Genomic DNA, 12,498 nt, shown 5'->3' with positions numbered 1-12,498 from the left:
TTTAAAAATAGTGTTGGTCCTTTAGTTTTGCACACTAGTGTATCTATAGCAAGTCCAAATCAATGCCGCCGTATCCGTCTGCAAACTGTACACAGCACTTAATACGAAGTTTAATGATTTACACATTTTTAAAATGATGTTCTTTTACACTACAAACGTATTTTTTTTGCCTTTAAGTGTGATCTATGGTGTATTCACACAAATATTATATACATTTTTTAAAATTAAAATTTAAAAAAATAATAATTGAAAACTGAAATGATTATTCTCATATATATACAGTATATATATATATATATATATATATATATTTTTTTTTTTTTTTTGCTTCACAATAAACATTGAAACACTACCAACCCATTACGTTGTCATCTATAATTTGTTTTAAACTGTAAATTATAAGATACAGAATGATAAACAATTTGACAAAATACTTTTTTTGTGCTGTTGTGTTAAAGTGTTAAACACAGTTATAGCTTTTTTTTTTTAATTCAATAAATGTATTTTGTTATGTGTTCCTTGATCAGTACGAAATATGTTTTTCTCCTGGAAACTCGGTTTTTCCTCCAGTAAACAAAAAATATACTTCAGAACACAATTAACAGAACAGTATACACGGAGCAACAAGGCCTTAGCTGCCTTAGCTTCTAAAACCGTACAACTACGACGAAATATGTTAAAACAGCTGTCTGCAACATTATTTATTTATTGAGGGGAGGCTGGAGATAAGACTTTGCACAAAGGCGCCTCTTAGGCAGGCTGGGTTCTGGTCTAATGGTGCAAATTTTGAGTGTAACCACTATGGCCTTCTATATGCTTAAAGATGGAATTACAGGATCTGGAGGTTATCCAGGCAGGGTTGCTGTTCCTGCTGTCCAGGGGAGTGGCTGCCACCCACCAGGGCTACACGGCTGATCCGGCGAACAGCCTAAAGAATGAAAAAGTCAGGTTACATACCCACCTCCTAAACCTTTGGCAGAGAAGGTGGACTGAGACCACCAAGGGAGAAGTGACAAAAAAATTCCTACCGGACATCCGCAAGATATATCCAAAACAACCGGTGTGGTACTTCCCAGGGTACCACATGACAACCCTGTTAACAGGACATGGTCCCTACAATGAAAAGCTTTTTGGGCTGGGTCTCACCAACGATCCCAGCTGTACATGCGGGGAGAGTGAAAGCTGGAGCCACATAGCTTATGAATGTCTACAATATGAGGACCTCAGAGGGATTCTCATATCAAGAATCAGATACCTTCCGAAGGGATTGGAGTCCCACTTCCTGGACTCAGAGGAAGAATACAGGGCGCTCTCCCTCTTCGCGCAGGATCTATTCGCTAGGAGGAAAATGCTAATTGCAATCTACAGCAATCAACACAGAGACTGACAAGAAACGCTACCAGATGAAAAAGAAAATCGAAATTCGCGGGATACCAGACTCGACCAAATGGAACGCTGACAACTGGAAGAGACGTTACGACAGGGATTACCCCATGAGTGCCATTGAAAACAGAGAAGAGACAAAAAGCAGCATAACTGCCAACAGACTGACGGCGACCTGAAGAGGGCACTCTAGTCCCCTTCACCTTTTATTCCCACATCCTTGGGGAGGGGGGACGACCTTAGCTCCCTCCCCTTGTCGCCACCCTACATCTTCTACTCTGGTGGGGCATGGGCATGCCTCACTGAAAACTGGGGCTACCTACTCTATTGGTCCCATATTTCTGTCTCTCACCCCCCAGTCTTCTGTCTCCTCCCCACTTCTATCTTTATGCTAACGAAAGCCCCCCACACAACAAAAATTAACGTGCCAAAAATCCTTGAGCCCAAATTCGGCATACCAACCTTAGCGATCATACCCCCACGCCAACTCATATGTGTATGTATACATGTGTATGAAATTGTACATGTGTATATATATATATATATGTGTGTGTGTGCATCGTCACTAACCTAATGGATTTTTTTTTTTTTTTATTATTTATTATTTTATTTTTTTTATAGGTCCTAGCCGCTGAAATCTCAGGAAAGTAAGCGGCAGGACCTGCCAGAGTAAAACTGAGTCTACTGGGTTCCTGGTCTGCCTCCACGGGGCGTAAGTGGGGCAACGTTGGGCCTCAGCAGGGGTCTAGCGGCTAAATGACCAGATGAACAACGGTACACGACACTACACATGAACAAGTCCCTCACACTTTTAAATCTCTGGCATTTCCCAGTGAACTGGTTCACCCACAATGAAAGCAACGCGGAGATGGGGGAAACCCCTGGTGCCGTATGACAATAACACACTTTACACTTTACATGTGTGCAATGGAAAGGCAATGTGTGTTACACGGTGTGACAACCTGCCTTGCAGTCTCTATTCATCTTATTCAAGGACGTGATGTTATTTTTATTACTAGTACATCGAACTTTTTAATTTGGTTCTTTAGAAGAGGTTGCACTCCCTAAGGGCCATAAGGCCGATCCTTATGGAATGAAATGTACCCGGATTACAGACTCAAAAAGACTCCACATTCCAATAAAGGTGACTTCCCAATCAATCCTTATAAGAACTTCCTGTCCTTTTCTCTTACATTAATTCTTGCACCCAGTCTTCCTAAACCTTACGATCGGCCCTGAAATAATGCGCACTGAGTTATGCTGTGCATTAGCAACACCTACTTAATATCTCGTGGGGCCACCTTTTACTCATAATACATCCAGTACACCTCTTGGCATCGACTCCACAAGGTGTCTCTGGGCCTGTGGTATTGTTTTCTATGTGTTGCACTTTGTGTCCAGTAACATCCTTACCTTTTCACTTTGGTTGGTTGGTTGGTGTAGGGTTTAGGCGCATCAGGAACTGAGGCCATGTAATATGTCTGTAAATTGCATGTCTACTGTGGTTAATTTTCGGTTTTCCGGATGAAAAGCCACAATTTCCGGGAGAAAAATCCTTGCGCAAGACCGCAAGCCACGTTGTGAAAAGACCAATTAAAAATTCTTTGCGTCATTGACGGGACTCAAGCCAAGGTCTTTTCCATCCAGTGTGGGTGGAAAAGACCTCTCTGGTTATACCAACCCATAAGGGCCAAAGAAGGGCATTTGATTAGGAAATTCGAAGAAGCAGATACTTTGTCTATAGTTTCCCAGCAGAGGATGCAATCCAGTTGCCACAGCTGTTATTAACAGCTGTGGCAACTGCTGTTAATAACAGCTGTGGCAACTGTTATTAACAAAATTGCTGTTGTCATGGTTGATGATGCTACATGAAATGCATTCGCGTCTGGCAGAACTAGGACCAGATATTACCATATGGTAAAGGCTTCTTAGGATGCAGTTCAGGGTGATTCGTTTCTTGTGGGCGGTAAAAATTAAGGAGAATAAAAAAAAAAAGTTGTTGAAAACGTGACAAAAAATTAATGAAATAATCAAAATTGTGTTAATTTTTTAGATACTTAATTCGAAAAAAAAATCGTCTTCAGAAATTAATGCGAATGAACTTTTACTAGCTATATAATAATACACTGATTGTAAAAAGAAAGATGATTTGGAGTGCAGTATACACGGATATGCAGAACTCCTCAAAAAGAAAATTCGTGACGAATTGTACACTTACAATTTGTCAACCAGTGGAGTGACGTTTAGTTATATTGTTAGTAGATGGCGATATAGTCTTTCTAACTGATGTCCACTGCACCGCAGAGACTTTATTTATTGTTACCGTGTGCTATACTCTACAGGCTATATTCTATGATGGTGTTCGTGTTGTTTCGTATGATGAGCTTAGGCTGATGTTATGATGGAAAGCAGTTCGAAATATTTCAAAGCCTATATAATTATAATAATACAGATTATTTCATTATTTTTATTTTTAATAACATTGTATTACAAGAGCTCTGAAATTTGTGGATAACATATGAAAATGGCAGGATCACAACAAACATTTAAGCTCATGAAAGAAAAGTCTCAAAAGAGAAAGATCCTACTCGCAAAACAGGTATAATATGGCACTGGAATAATTAATGAAGTAATAATCATTTATTTGTCAAAATACAGTACAGTTCAATAAAAAAAAAAAAAAAAAACCCTTTTGTTCGATAAAGAGATTATATATATCGCGTCACTCAGTGTACACTGTCACCAGATTGAGAGATTCCCCTGAAAAAAAAAAAACAAAAAACGTACAGGTTGAAAGATAGGGTGGTATCAACAACAATTTTCTTGCGGTATTGCAGGTTTTCTGAGAGAATGCGCCTATGAATTTTTATTTTTACTTTATTTATTTATTTTTTTTGGCTGATGCTGTAACAAGCCTTTCTGGCTTGCATCATATGTCTCCACTGATACTAATATCTATGTTGAATATTAACTTGTATCCAAGCAAAAATTTGTTCATTCATTCCCCCATATTTACCCCCACACACATATACAGCAATTGTATTGTTCATGGATGAAGTGCAAGCAGTAAATACTGCAGTATTTTTTACACCCCCAAAGTGAAGCGTTTTGCTTAACTAATTTTTTTAAAATAAATTTTTTGAATGCACAAATATCATGAAATTTAAATAAACCTGCATGCAGGGGTTGAAATGGAAGACTTGTTAATAAAATATTTTGTTTTAAATGATTAGGTATGTACATGACATTACTGATGAATATAATCAACCAGAATGTTGTTTAGCTGTGATCCAGTCTATTGTGTTTCCCTGCATGTTAAATTAAAAAATAATAATAAAAAAAAAAAACTCCTTGGTAACTACAGATAAGGCCAAGTGACTACCTCATCTGTTATTCGTTATCAGTAACTTTGGCACTAAAACTAAATCCAGTGCAGATACCAAAGGATAATATGGAAAAGAATTACAGGCAACTAAACTTTTATGGTTATACTTTATTTTAATAGTTACTATAAATGGCATTGCAGTTATATTTGGTGTTTTAGCTCACCATGTGGAAAAAACATAGATAAAAGACGAATGTTCATGGGCTCTTTTTCATGGCACACCAAGACTGAGTGCTTGATCATAAATTTGGGTAACGTGGCTTTTGCCTCCTTGAAACTTTGGTATTTCATCCAGCAAAGAGCAGCTGAACCACAGAATACATGTAGAATGTATTGCATGGTTGGACACAATGTATAATGAAACGCTATATGCTGGAGTCAAAATACTGCAAATTTAAAATTTGAAGTTATTTATAAAATTCCCTATGAGCCCTCGTATATGACAATTGATACTGCTGTTTCAACTTATTGCCTGCCTTGGGCAGTTGTCAAGGTCATCCTGTACTTTAGTTAATTTATCCTCTGTTAATACTAGTTTAAAGTAGCTGTACTTTTTGTCACGAACCTCCATTCTCCCAAAAATGACTTATCAAATGATGAATGGTAAATTTACTAGTTTCTTGTGTGAAAAGGAGTCTTGGATTGCACAGTATGCATCGTGTAACATTGAAACAAGAAGTGAATTGAGGAAATTTTAAAAGTTTTTGAACTGTACAAATATCTTGAATTTTAAGTGAACCTGTTCAAATTGAAATTGAATGCTTGTTAATAAAATAGCCTATTTTAAATAAACATTACATTACTGATTTATTGAACGAATTGGAATGGCCTTTAGGTTCATTATATGCTCCAGTCCATTCTGAGTTAAAAAAAAAAAAAAAAAGCTCGGTAACTAAAAATGCCCATCAACAAAGATGCTTCTCTTAAATAAAATGCCACTCCATTGGAAATCAAAACAGTAATAAGAATCAGTAAATAATTGCAGGACTGGTTTGTGGAGCCTAACCCCATTCCTGACAGATTAGTGGCTCTCACATATAGCTGTATAAAATTTCAAAATGAAATTTCACTTTTTTAACTCTTAAACATAGGGTTATTTTAAATGGATAATCTTGTGGAATAGATTAGGAAAGGTTTCCTAATTGTTTAAAATCTGATTGGGAACTTGAAACAATACATTCTATAAGGGGATTCTGAATATCCAATTTCATTGAAAAATATTTATATTCAGAACAATTCTGAATACAGTGCTGTATTCTTTTAGGATTCATATTTAATTCATTATGTCGTAAAAAGTTTAATTAATGAGATGTGCAAGAAGATGATTAACTTTTAGTTGGTTGTAAATAATGAATTTGTCATAAATTGAATGTTATCATGTATTTATTCTTGTATTCATTTCTTTTGCACAAACACATATATACAGCTTGGAGTTGGAAGTGCTGAAAATCTGAAAGAAGTCCTTGGAAGACAAACAGACCCAGGTACCAGAACAACAACGATCACATCTAAGGGAAAATTCAGGTTAATACTTTTTATACTGTTGAATATTTGCATGGTTTCCTTATATTACTTCATAAATATACTTGTACATTGGGTGGCCACTTTATTAGGTATGTTTACCTAACAGCCTGGATTAGCATTAGTATTAGTAGAGGCATATGATGCAAGAAAGCAAGCTTATGAAGCATCAGCCAAAATGAAACATGAACTTAACAAGTGTACAAATAACACCAGCATGTTGATAATGTGGCAGATAATGATAATGTTCCATTATCAGATATTGTGCCACAGGATAATGTGGTACATTATCTGATAATGGATACACTGCAGCCATGAATGATGCACTTGGTCAGAAAAAATTTCCCGATAACCTGCCAACCAAATATTGCCTCACTGATATCAAGGGTTCCAGTGCCACTATGGTGGCACTGGGCCCCCTTGATATCAGTGGGGTAAACCCCATGAAAACACTCCCCACCATTGTATCACCACTAACAGTCACTGCATTATCAACACCTGGCAGTTTGGATCTGTGGACTCATGATGTTTTCACCACATTCTGGTCCTCCCATAAATGTGAAACAGCAGGAAACAGGATTTGTCAGACTAGTCAACATTTTTCCAGTCCTCCACTGACTAGTGTTGGTGTCCACACAAGCCCACTTTAACTGTACCTGCATTTTATTTTTTTTTGCTGACAGCAGTTGAACCTAGTCTAGTCATCAGCTGCAATACCCTATCTGTGATTAGGCATGATGAGTTGTGAATTTTGAAAGGCTACTTTTGTTGTTTGACTTACTGCCTTTCTGTTATCCTGTACAAGTGTTGTCAGCCTCTGTTGGCCTCTCACATTAGTGAACTGTTTCTGACTACAGGTTCCATTGGATGTTATTTCGTCTTTGGAGCAATCTCAATACACTTAAAACATATATGAAAACCCTATCAGAGTTGCAGTTTCAAAGGTACTCTTACAGCGACTATGCCACACTGTGCAATGTCACTTAAATCTTTTGTCTTGCTCTTTCTTGCATAGAATTGCAAGATAAGTAAGGATGCTCAATGCATTCTACATATCTGCCTACCTGCTCTATATTTTGTGGTACAAACACGATGATGTTATTGAAGAAGCACTCAAAATCATGAGAAGAGTAGTGTACCTGATGAAGTGCCCACTCAGTGTATATTACAGTTTAGTGACATCTAACCATTCTTATATTGTTGCAGCTTTGAATGTCTAAAGCTGTTTCCATTTCTAGTTCGGAGAGTGAGACCTGCTAGAAAGATCCAGCATTGAGCTGTTATATTTGGCCGAATAACTGGATTCTCATCAAATCACATTGTTAAGCAGCTTGCTGAATATTTGACTGTAGTTTAATTTTTATGTTTTGCTTTGCTTTATTTTTTCACCTTTTTTTTAATGCTTTTGAGTTTGTTTAGAAAAACTATGCAGTAATTCCGGAAAACTAAGGCTTTTTATTATGAAGGTAGTCAAAGCTAGCACTAACTTGAATGGTGAAAGCTTCCTTAAATGGCACTGGTACTAAGATCATGATGTATTGACACTCCTCACGAACAGTTGGGTCAACTGAACCTTTAAACCGAATCTGAAACATTTACAGACTCCCTGATCCATAGAGTGTATAAAGGTACTGGGAGGTAAGAAAAAACAGTCAATATTATAATTTTCTTTTGATGATATTACAGTGGATGTGCAGATGTCCTGTCTAAAAGTTTAAAAATCTTCATTGTGCGTAAATACCAGTCTGAATTATTTAGATTTTATTCTGTTTTTTTTTTTTTTTTTTTTTTTACATAATGGTTTAATAAAGGTGGTATTGTTCATATTTAAAAAAAAATCACTGTTATTACTAGCATTTTTTGATAGTTAACGGTTTTATTTATTACAGTCATAGTTATAATAACTTCAAGTTGTAGTAGTTATAATATACTTTTAGTATTGGCAGTGTAAAACATGAAAGCAAAGCTTATACAGCACCAGTGAAAAAGAAATAATAATAAATACACACTTTACAAAATTACCCACCAAACCATTGCCTATTCTGCCAATAATAATTTGTCAATAATAATTATAATTTGTCCAAACTGCCCACTTCCATAATACTAGGTGGAAGGTTATTCCAACAATCAGTTACTATGTGGCTGAATGTAAATATCCATACATCTGTTCTGTAAATATTCTTTTTTTTTTTCAATTTATATTTATATCTCTTTGAATGTATATGTGCCATCTGGGAAAGAGTAAAGATGCTGTCATCATTTATTTTATGTATCCCTTTAAAAACTGTATACACTATAATATGCTTCAGTTAAGTCACCATGCAGATGCCTAGTTTCAAGAGATTGTAATTTATCGAACTCAAATCTTTCTTGGCAAGAATATCCTTTTGTGCCTCCATCTAATCTTGTTGTTTTTCATTGCACCCTTTCCAAAAGATCTATGGCTTTCCTAAAATGAAATTTCCATACCTCTTTGTGATATTCAAGATGTGGCTAACCACTGATTTATATGATGAGATAATCTTCTCTTTGTCTCTGCTGGCAAAGTTCCTGTATATCACTGACTGAATCTCATGGGAAGTTCTAGCAGCTGTTTGCACTGTTCAGAGAATCTCATGTTAACCTGCACAGTTATCCCTAGTTTTTTTTTTTTTTTTTTCCCTTATCAATATCTTTCAGTTTGGTGTTACCCAAATGACATATTACTCTGGGATTACTGTTACCCATATGTAGCACTTCACCCCCATCCACTTAGTTTATCTAGATCTTGAAGTAGCATACCCTGTTTACTGCCGTTAACTACTGTACCCACCTTTGCATTATCAGGAAACTTAGACATCAGACTTGAAATATCTATATCAGTATCCTGAAATATCTATATCAGTATTCCTTACTGTTTATATCTATATAAACAGTAAGGAATTCAACTGACCCCTTTGGAATCTCATTTATCACATTAGTCCATGAAGACCAGTTTCCATTTATGACCACTCTTTGTTTCTACCTCTTAGCCATCCCTTTATTTGTAGTAATAACTTCCCTCTAATGCCACATTGTTTCAATTTAAACAACAACAGTCATATACGTCATACAGTATCAAATGCTTTAGTGAAACCTTAGTAGCTAATCAGATTGGTCAGTTATGCTTGATATGCCTTTAACAAATCCGTGCTGTGGTCTCCCTATCATTCCACTTCTATAAAGATGATTTTGCATTACTTGTTTAACTGTTGGCGGGATATTTATTTTTCCTGGCATGGGGGTCAAACATACAGGTTTGTAGTTACCCATTTGACACTTTGAACTATTGTGAACAGGTGATACATTTAGGGACTCCTGAATGCTCTTATTATTATGCTGAAGGTTTAACTACCTTTTTTGCAGCTTCTTTTGGATAGATTTTAGCAGTTCCAGGTGCTTTGTTCACGTTTAGCTGTAGCAGTTTCTCTTACATCTTCCTTTCCCTTTGTATAGACTTCTCTAATGCGATTTCTAAAAACTTTATGTGAAATAGATGCAGAATGTTTATTCAATTTATCATTGCTTCATTTATCATAATTTAAAATATTGTAACTAATAGTCCTGATTATAGCCAGTAATAATGACTGATTTTATGATAGTAATATCTAATTTTTTGTAGTAATTTTTTCATGCAATTAGAATTTATAATTTCATAAACTAAAACTTCATTAAGTTTTAAATTTAGACATGTGCTCTTTCTTTTATCAATAGTGAATTAGAACTTCCTGAATCTGATACCCCTTTGGAGCTAGAGAGAAAAAATAAAAAATTGAAAACCTTTGAAAATGAAGATAACCAAGTAAGTATAATTTGTGTGGTTCTTCAGTAATTATAAGTGCAGACTTAGCAATTACTGTTGTTCGCCCATATCCGCTGATTCAGTTACCTGCCGTTAACCACGAAAAAAACCGAAAAAACTTAACATGTACTACTCGCATGTCCAATACGTTGCGTCCCTTTATTTTTTACGATGTTGATTTTAAATTGAATAGCTTCCTTTTATTTTTTTACATGTTGTGGGTGGTTTGGTCACCAACATTATAATGGTTCATTAGAGATTTAACGGATTCACCGTTTTCAAACTTTTGACTAATTTCAAGTTTTTGTTTAATTTGAAAGCACAACTCTTGCATTTGCCCATCATTTTTGCGATTTCTAAACAGAAAAAATAAAATAAATTCTAACATTCCTCATATAAAGAACGAAACAAAATTTGTCATTTTGTGGTGTGATGGAACACAACAATCGATGCAACGCACTAAATCAAATTAAACATTTGGTCTCTTTTTTTGTTTTGAGTGGTAGGTGTGAAGCCAGCAGGAGTTGCAAGATGATAGGCACACTGATCTCCCAATGACGACTTATAATTCCGATTCTTGCTGCTTATTTATGACTTACAAAATATTAGTTCATACCTATTCTAGTTATTACTTGAATTTTATGATTTATGGTTTAATTTATTTTTTCTTAAATTCGGAGTCTTGAAGTGTCCCGGTTAATCCAGTCCGGGTAAATTGAGAGTCTGCTGTACTTTATTATTACCGTATTTAATGTTGGTCTTGCTGTGTCTAATATAATAAGTCTAATTTATCAACTAGACTTTATTATACATATGTATGTACAAGAAAATCGTGTTATATATGGGGTCAGCAGGTGTTTGTTTATATCTGCGGTTTCAGCCATCCACATTAGGTCTTGGAACGCATCCCCCGCGAATACTGGGGTCTTACTGTACTTAAATTTTTTTGTTTCAATCTGCCAGTTGTGTATGATGACCATGTATAGCATAAAAACTATTAACTGTTTTTTAATTCCACTATTTATTCTACACTATGTACAGACTTTTGGAATTTCTGTAAAGGATTAATTTTCAGCATCTTATTTATGCAGAAATGTTTATTTTTGTAATTATCTAAATATTTAAAAAGTGATATGTTGATATAGACAGCTGTTGCCACTGTGAATATTACAGAGCATTTAAGATGATATAGCAGGAATTTCTAAACAAGAGTAAGATAAGCATAATTCTTTTCTTTTGTGTAATTTTGTGGATGTATATACACTGATGAGCCAAAACATTATGACCAGCGAGTCGTTATGCAAATCAAAGCAACTGCAGGTGAACTACAGTGCGAGCATGCGTCGGGACATGGTATAAAAAACACCTGATACTGAGCTCCATTAATCAGTATTACTCTTGTTCTTCAGAGGGGGAAAGGCAGTCGACTTAAACAAGTTTGACAAATGCCAAATTGTAATGGCCAGGTGACTGGGTCAGAGCATATCCGAAATGGCACGGCTGGTGGGGTGCTCATGGTCAGCCCTGGTTAGTACCTACCGATAGTGGTCCGAGGAGGGAAAATTGATGCTCAAGGTGAGCAAAAGCTCTCCCGAATGGTATGTGGCAACAGAAGGGTGACTGTGGCACAACTCGCTGGTAATTGGAATGCTGGCGATGGGAGTAATGTGTCACAACACACAATACATCGAACCCTGCTGAAAATGGGGCTGCGTAGCCTCAGGCCACTCTGAGTGCCCATGCTAACCATGGTTCACTGGCGACAGCGCCTACAATGGGCAAGCAAGCATCAAAACTTGACCTTGAGTGATTGGAAGAAGGTCATCTGTTCTGATGAATCACAGTTCCTGTTGCACTATGTGGACGGCTGGTTACATGTGCATCATTTACCTTGGGAAGTGATGGTGTCTGGATGTACTGTGGGACAAAAACAAGCCAGTGGCGGTGGTGTCATGCTTTGGACGATGTTCTGCTGGGATACCCTGGGTTCAGTCATCCATGTGCTGGGCACTCTGATGTCTATAACCTACTTAAACATCTTGGATGCAGGCTGATGTGGAGGCCTCAAGACAATGCTATAGGGAGGCAAGAAACTTATACACAGTCAAAATCCAAAAGAGTAAAAGAAAATCCTGGGACTGCTTGTCTCCACAGCTGGAAATACGGATCCCTGGGGGGTTATATACAAAGTAACCATGAACAGACTACCCAGGGGAGAAGTCCTCGTGATGACCTGAACTCCACAAGGCACTCTAACAACAACATGGGAGGAATCAGTCAACAACCTCCTAAACGCAATACTGAAGGAACCAGCACAGCCCTCCAGTGAAAAACAACTCAAGCTGTGCAAAGAAAACGAAGAATACCTCATTGAACAGAGGGAACAACC

General features: G+C 36.6%; 1 protein-coding gene across 2 annotated transcripts in view; it reads left to right on the top strand.

Annotated features, from left to right (window-relative positions):
• The first annotated feature begins 3,851 nt into the window (after positions 1 to 3,851).
• The window catches only part of Mettl14 (methyltransferase like 14), an 89,216-nt gene continuing 80,569 nt past the window's right edge, over positions 3,852 to 12,498 (top strand). For both annotated transcript variants that reach the window (XM_090379542.1, XM_090379541.1), the window contains exons 1-3: positions 3,852 to 3,982; positions 6,195 to 6,292; positions 10,022 to 10,109. In XM_090379542.1, the coding sequence (XP_090235668.1) occupies positions 3,902 to 3,982; positions 6,195 to 6,292; positions 10,022 to 10,109 (267 nt within the window). In that variant the 5' untranslated portion in view covers positions 3,852 to 3,901. The remainder of the gene's footprint in view (positions 3,983 to 6,194; positions 6,293 to 10,021; positions 10,110 to 12,498) is intronic.

This window comes from Mastigoproctus giganteus, chromosome 8 (genome assembly GCF_048544385.1).
Source record: "Mastigoproctus giganteus isolate SK-2022 chromosome 8, ASM4854438v1, whole genome shotgun sequence".
Taxonomy (NCBI): domain Eukaryota; kingdom Metazoa; phylum Arthropoda; class Arachnida; order Uropygi; family Thelyphonidae; genus Mastigoproctus; species Mastigoproctus giganteus.
Note: the sequence above shows the minus strand (reverse complement) of the source record. Positions and strands in the feature narration are given on the sequence as shown.